This window comes from Cherax quadricarinatus, chromosome 45, assembly GCF_038502225.1.
Source record: "Cherax quadricarinatus isolate ZL_2023a chromosome 45, ASM3850222v1, whole genome shotgun sequence".
NCBI classification, from domain to species: domain Eukaryota; kingdom Metazoa; phylum Arthropoda; class Malacostraca; order Decapoda; family Parastacidae; genus Cherax; species Cherax quadricarinatus.
In genome coordinates, this window is record NC_091336.1 from 30072788 (window position 1) to 30079527 (window position 6740).

The 6740-nt window shown below is 35.7% G+C and overlaps 1 protein-coding gene across 1 annotated transcript in view; it reads left to right on the plus strand.

Annotated features, from left to right (window-relative positions):
- Positions 1-2502: 2502 nt before the first annotated feature.
- Positions 2503-6740, plus strand: part of LOC138853994 (lachesin-like) — a 384143-nt gene continuing 379905 nt past the window's right edge. The window contains exons 1-2 of the mRNA XM_070094252.1: positions 2503-2716; positions 3097-3266. Coding sequence (XP_069950353.1) covers positions 2503-2716; positions 3097-3266 — 384 coding nt within the window. The remainder of the gene's footprint in view (positions 2717-3096; positions 3267-6740) is intronic.

The following is a 6740-nucleotide window of genomic DNA, read 5'->3' on the forward strand; positions in this document are numbered from 1 at the left end:
CATATATACCCAGGATGACTCGAGTATGGAACACATTCGTACAGCATAATGATGTCAACGAGATAAAGTCAGTTGATCAAATGAAAATGCTGGCCCACAGATGGCTCCAACTTCATCCTGTTCCCTACTTGTATGTCTCATAACAATAAAAATTCTTTCAAATGAGCTGATGTAGGTAACAGGTCTTAGCTTGTCAATAAAGTAAGGAATCCTTAACTTGTAAATAACTTGTTAATAAAGTTGGAGATCCTTAACTTAACCTTGTCAAACCTTGTGTAAAAAAAATTAAATAAACAAGATAAACTAAAAATTATATACCATGAGAAAAAGATTAATGAAACTTCTGATGAAGATACTCAAAAAAAATGTCACAAGAAATTAAATCTTCGTAGGTACTGATTATAAGACCAGAATTCTTATGTAAACAATTAGCAATGGTGTTCCAATAATTGTGTTTACACGGAGCGGCTGCCGGAAGATTACTAATGTGGTCCACTTAATATCAGTGGGGAAGGGATAGGAAGCACTGAATTATTAAGGTAAATATTTCGTTAGCGTAACTCTATTAGCATATAGTTACGTCAGTAAGAAACTTAGTAAAATTAACAGGGTAAAATGAAAGCAAGAAATGTGTCTTGGAAAAAGATGGTTCGAAACGTCTTTACAAGATACCTCTTCTAAAACGTGGATTATTTGTGTGCTTATCCAAATACGGTGTTAGTTCTTTATGGTAAAGCAAAATAATTATTTCAATTATACAATTTTACAATAAAGAGAGAGGGGATTATTATTATTATTATTATTATTATTATTATTATTATTATTATTATTATTATTATTATTGTTAACAGATATAATCTTGCCTGAGTGAGTTGCAAGATCTGTAACAGTCCCACAACAAACACTAGTAAAATAATTACAATTCTATTACTGAATTAAACGTAATAATTTAGAGGAACACCGAGTTTTTAATGACGAACTATTTAGTTTTAACAGCGGAAGAAAAACTATGTTTAACATCCATCTTTAGTTTCTATTAAACCTGATCAATTTGCAAGTAGGTTTATTAAGTTTATGCAAAAAAATTTGAATCACGTGTTTACTGGATTTTATTTTGATGATGTCTTGACTTCCCTCACATATATTTTTTTTTATTTATGTAAATAATAAATAAAAAATTTATTAAGGAAATTTATTGACTTCATTTTTGCTTTCACTCCCTAATGATGTTTGTTTCATTAATTACAATCATATTAAGTAAAGGGACACAAATGCAAGGTTTCGCTCTCCAAGAGCTTCATAAAGCTCCTGGAGAGCGAAACGTTGCCACAATAAAATGTCACATTAGTTACATTTGTGTCCTTATACTTAACATATTTCTGGTATTTCTACCAATATTAATACAATTACACTTATATAACTGTAACTCTTCATAGTATTTCCTTCCTATGGTATCCTAATCTTTTTTTTTTCAATTCTCACTGATATTTCCCCCCTTCCTCTTCGCCTTTTTTTGTTCTCTGATATTATTGTTCATTTGTCGAACACAATAACATTTTCTTCTGTTAACAGTTCATTATTATAATTGATTTTCGCAAAATATCTGTTTAGGCCAAGACTAAGGCATTAGATATTTCCTTTGGACATGCCTACTGCCCTTCTCTCTCTCTGTATTTTCTTGGAGTATTTTAGCTTATCTTTCTTATTTATTAAACTTTTCGACTATTACACTTATTGTCAAAATTTTTGTTAACACGATCAGTAAAATTCAGAACAGAGATAAACTATTTTTCTTTCTGTCTTTTTTGAATCATGAATAACTCATTTAAATATATAAATTATTATCCAACTTCTTATCTCCTTCTATGTATCAGTTATAATATGATACTAAATCCTGATCTACTTTTCTGTGATTCTTTTAATAATTTCTTCAAATCTTACATAATTCTATTACAGTTTCATAATTTGGTCCAAATATCCACTTATTAACTTTTCTCATCATGTTTAATAACAACCACCTCGAGGTCTATGTCAATTAACTTATTTTAAACAATTCGTCACTTTTTCTTAATCAGTTTCGTCTCAAAGGACGCAAATCTATCTTACAAATTTTCATATATACTAATTAATTCACTTCATTCCCTAAGATATCACTGACATAAAATTCCTAGGGATACAACTCATAATTCTCTAGAATACTGATTACTAAATATCTTCCAAAGACACCATTCACATATAAATCCAGAGAAAAGCCTTCACATATAATATTCTGGGACATCATTCATATATTATCCTACAAAGGAACACTTGTACATGTATGATCACCGCTCACAAATAATTATCTAGGGCTTATAATTTTCTCGTGGCTCAAAATTTTTCAAATTATTTTTTACTACACACTTACAAAATATTCTAGGACACAAATTATACAGTTCTATAGGACAACACTTGAACAGATGACACTTTGAATGAGAATAACATTAATTTCAAGTTGAACATGCAATGACATGTCACGTTTATCACAAACAAGATATTAACTGGTTCTTCAGTGCTGTCACTGATGCTGTCACTGATGCTGTCACTGATGCTGTCACTGATGCTGTCACTGATGTTGTCACTGATGCTGTCACTGATGTTGTCACTGACGCTGTCACTGATGCTCCAGTTATTATTTTTACTTCATCAACAGTTAGTGTTGACGTGTTGGCAGTCAATGGTAGAAAATCTTAATTCAATACTGGGATGGCTTCAATCGATGCTGCCACATCTGCAGTCAACGATATAACGACTGCAGTCAGTGATTCTATGACTGCAGTCAACAGTGACTCTGTTGCAATGTTCGAATAGCCTCAGTTATTGTTGACACATCTACAATACTGACAATGTTATAATTGTTTTCACAGCAACAATAAATATTAACACAGCTGCTTGCCACAGCAGCGTTCAATGTTGTTACTGCTGCAGTCTGTGTTGGCACGGCAGCAATCAGTATTTGAATGACAGAAGTATGTAGGAGAGAGGGATATAATGTCCCAGAAAATGTAGGCCTTAGACAAGGATGTGTGATGTACCCATGGTTGTTCAATATATTTATAGATGGGGCTGCAAGAGAAGTGAATGCTCGGGTGTTGGCAAAAGGTGTCTGGTTAAAAGATAAAGAATCTAACACAAAGTGGGAGTTGTCACAGTTGCTCTTTGCTGATGACACTGTTCTTTTGGGAGATTCTAAAGGGAAGTTGCAGAGGTTGGTGGATGAGTTTCGTAGGGTATGAAAGAGAAGAAAATTAAAAGTGAATATAGGAAAGAGTAAGGTGATTAGGATAAAAAAAATAGGTAACAAAAGACTGGATATCAGATTGGATGGAGAGGGTATGGAGGAGGTGAATGTATTCAGACATGTCGGGAGCAATGGACTAGTAATCCCTTCTCTTGTATAAATTACTAAATACAGGAAAAATAAAAACTTTATAAAACTGGGATGTTTGAATGTGTGTGATGTAGTGCGGATGATAAGAAAGAAATGATTGCTAATGTTATGAATGAAAACAAGTTGGATGTTTTGGCTCTAAGTGAAACAAAGCTGCAGGGGGTAGGTGAGTTTCAGTGGGGAGAAATAAATGGGATTAAGTCAGGAGCATCTAGAGAGAGAGCTAAGGAAAGGGTAGCAATAATGTTGAAGGATCAGTTAGGGAGAGAGAAGAGGGATTATGTGGATTAAAATAAGGGTCTGATGTGAAAAGTGGGTCATAATAAGAATGTATGCACCTGGAGAAGAGAAGAGTGTAGAGGAGAGAGATTTTGGAAGATATTAAGCGAGTGTGAAGGAACTTTTGAAGGAGGTGAATGTATAAAGATATTTAGGAGTGGACGTGCCAGCAGATGGGTCTATGAAAGATGAGGTGAATCACAGAATTGACGAGGGGAAAAAGGCGAGTGGTGCACTGAGGAGTCTGTGGAGACAAAGAACTTTATCCATGAAAGCAAAGAGGTGAATGTATGAGAGCATAGTTATATGAACACTCTCATATGGGTGTGAAGAATGGATGGTGAATGTTGCAACGAGGAGAAGGCTGGAGGCAGTGGAGATGTCATGTCTGAGGGCAATGTGTGGTGAGAATATAATTCAGAGAATCCGTAGTTTGGAGATTAGGAGGAGGTGTGGGATTACCAAAACTATTATCGAGAGGCCTGAGGAAGGGTTACTGAGATGGTATGTACTTGTAGAAAGGATGGAATGAAGCGAAATAGAATGGCATCGAGAGTGTGTAAAAGTGTAGTGGAGGGAAGGTGGGGTAGGGATAGGCCTATGAAAAGTGGGAGGGGGGATAAAGGAGTTTTTTCACGCGAGGGGCTTGGACTTTCAGCAAGCATGCGTGAACATGTTAGATAGGAGCGAATGGAGACAAATTGCTTTTAGGACATGACGTGCTGTTGGAGTGTGAGCAAAGTAACATTTATGAAGGGATTCAGGTAAACCGGCAGGCCGGACTTGAGTCCTGGAGATGGGAAGTACTGTGTCTGCACTCTGAAGGAAAGACAGTGATGGAGTGAATGATGATGAATTTTTTTTTCGGGCCACCCTGCCTTGGTGGGAGACGGCCGATGTGTTAATAAAAATAAATATAATAAGAGGAATCTTAAGGTAAGACAGTAATTACGAGGTATACACATGATAAGCAAATTTTCTCGTAATCATAAGACGTTAAAAGTTTACAATATTTGCTGACATAATATTTTTGGTAGTTATACATACATTACAGAGATGGGAAGACATTGCTGATCAATCATTCAAAGGTAGTTTTATAAGTATACATGATAAATATTTACATACAATTTTAAGAATCCATGGAAATATATCTGAAACACACAAGTAACATTATAAGGTAAGACAGTTTATTCAACTTTTAAAACACATTTTTCAAGAATATATATTATACTTTTCCAACACTCAAATGATATTTTACTTAAAATAATTCAGAGTTATGGAATATAATATATATAGCTTCACACACCACTTCCCTTTAATCAAGTTCAATATATCTCCAGAGAAATACCCTTAAAATCTTATATTTTTTTCAATCAGGTCTCACATTGCCTTACTCACACCGCTCTCTCAGAGGCGCCTCCTGTCCACATAAATTCTCCGAACATACAATGTCCTCTGTTTACAGTCTACTGACTATCACGTCAGTGCTTACAGCTCTATCTCTACCAACTGTTTTTAAAACGACCATCTTATATCCAACAACTTATACGAAGAACTTCAAAAAAATGACAACATTAACATTAAAAAATCAAATAACGATTGAAAAACTTGCACAACCACTGAAACTGCCAGCTGTATACCATCGATATGTAAATTCACATATTCTTTCACTAATCTTTACACATTTCTCTAAGAACTATTACTTACGCCCAAAAAAATCAAACAATCAACTTACACCAAAAATTTCAATCTGATCACCAAAAATCACACAATCACCCAAAAATTACAAACTACACAGAGTCGATATAAAAATCTACAAACTCAGCCGTCATTGTTTACAAATTATCACAAAAACAAAACTGTATCCAACACCTTGGATCAAGAACACCAAAAAAAAAAAAAACACAACACCCAAAATTACTAACTAAACACTCTCGAAATAGAAATCTACATAGTCATCAATCTTTACACTGCATCACTGTTTGATGCTTTGAACTCAAGTGAGGATAAACTAATGTAAATAGGAAGGCTGGTGGGCAGCTGCTGTGACTCGTGTGGTGGTCACTTGCACGGAATTTTCAAGTGAACTAAAATATTTCTGGAAATAAATGGTATAAAATACCGACACAATGGAAATATAAACACTCAAGCAGTATAATGTGATCTTTTATTAACAACGTTTCGCCCACACAGTGGGATTTATCAAGTCACAGACAGACTTACCTGGGTGAAAGGCACGTGAGTATAGTCACGTATGTTTCGGCCAGATAGATCTGTTTGTGACTTTATGAAGCCCACTGTGTGGGCGAAATGTTGTCAATAAAGGATCACATTATACTGCATGAGTGTTTATATTTCCAAAACATTTCTGGGCATTATTACGTAAGATATTCTTCTTCCTGGTCACAGACCGGGCCGCGGGGGCGTTGACCCCCGGAACTCTCTCCAGGTAAACTCCAGAGTACGACTGGTGGCTTGAGTAAGACAGGTGATGAAGACACTTGTCTGGATGCTGAGTGCGTGACGGTTCATTTAATACTAGCAAACACCTGACTACTCATCTGAGGATTACTTAGCCAAGGAAGTGAGCTTGAGGAGCCTTCAAGAAGTATCTTCTGAGCGTGAATAATGAAGAAGAAACTGCATTTATAATCCACGTAGCAACACAATACTTTCTTAGAGGATCTTCAGAAACAGAGAAGACCAAGGTATCTTGGAGAGCCAGGATAGCGGTCTTAGAGACAAGCTGTGTGATATGCAGACACAAGACGTCCTTGTGAAAGTCTATGGCGCGGGATACAAAATGTCGTAGAAGGCGGGATTACAATATTAAAACTGATCAGAGAGAAATAGCAGCAACAAAGACAGCACATTAATCATTACGAAAGAGTGCACTAACAGCAACAGTACAAGCAGAGAGAGAGAGAGAAAGAGAGAGAGAGAGAGAGAAAGAGAGAGAGAGAGAGAGAGAGAGAGAGAGAGAGAGAGAGAGAGAGAGAGAGAGAGAGAGAGAGAGAGAGAGAGAGAGAGAGAG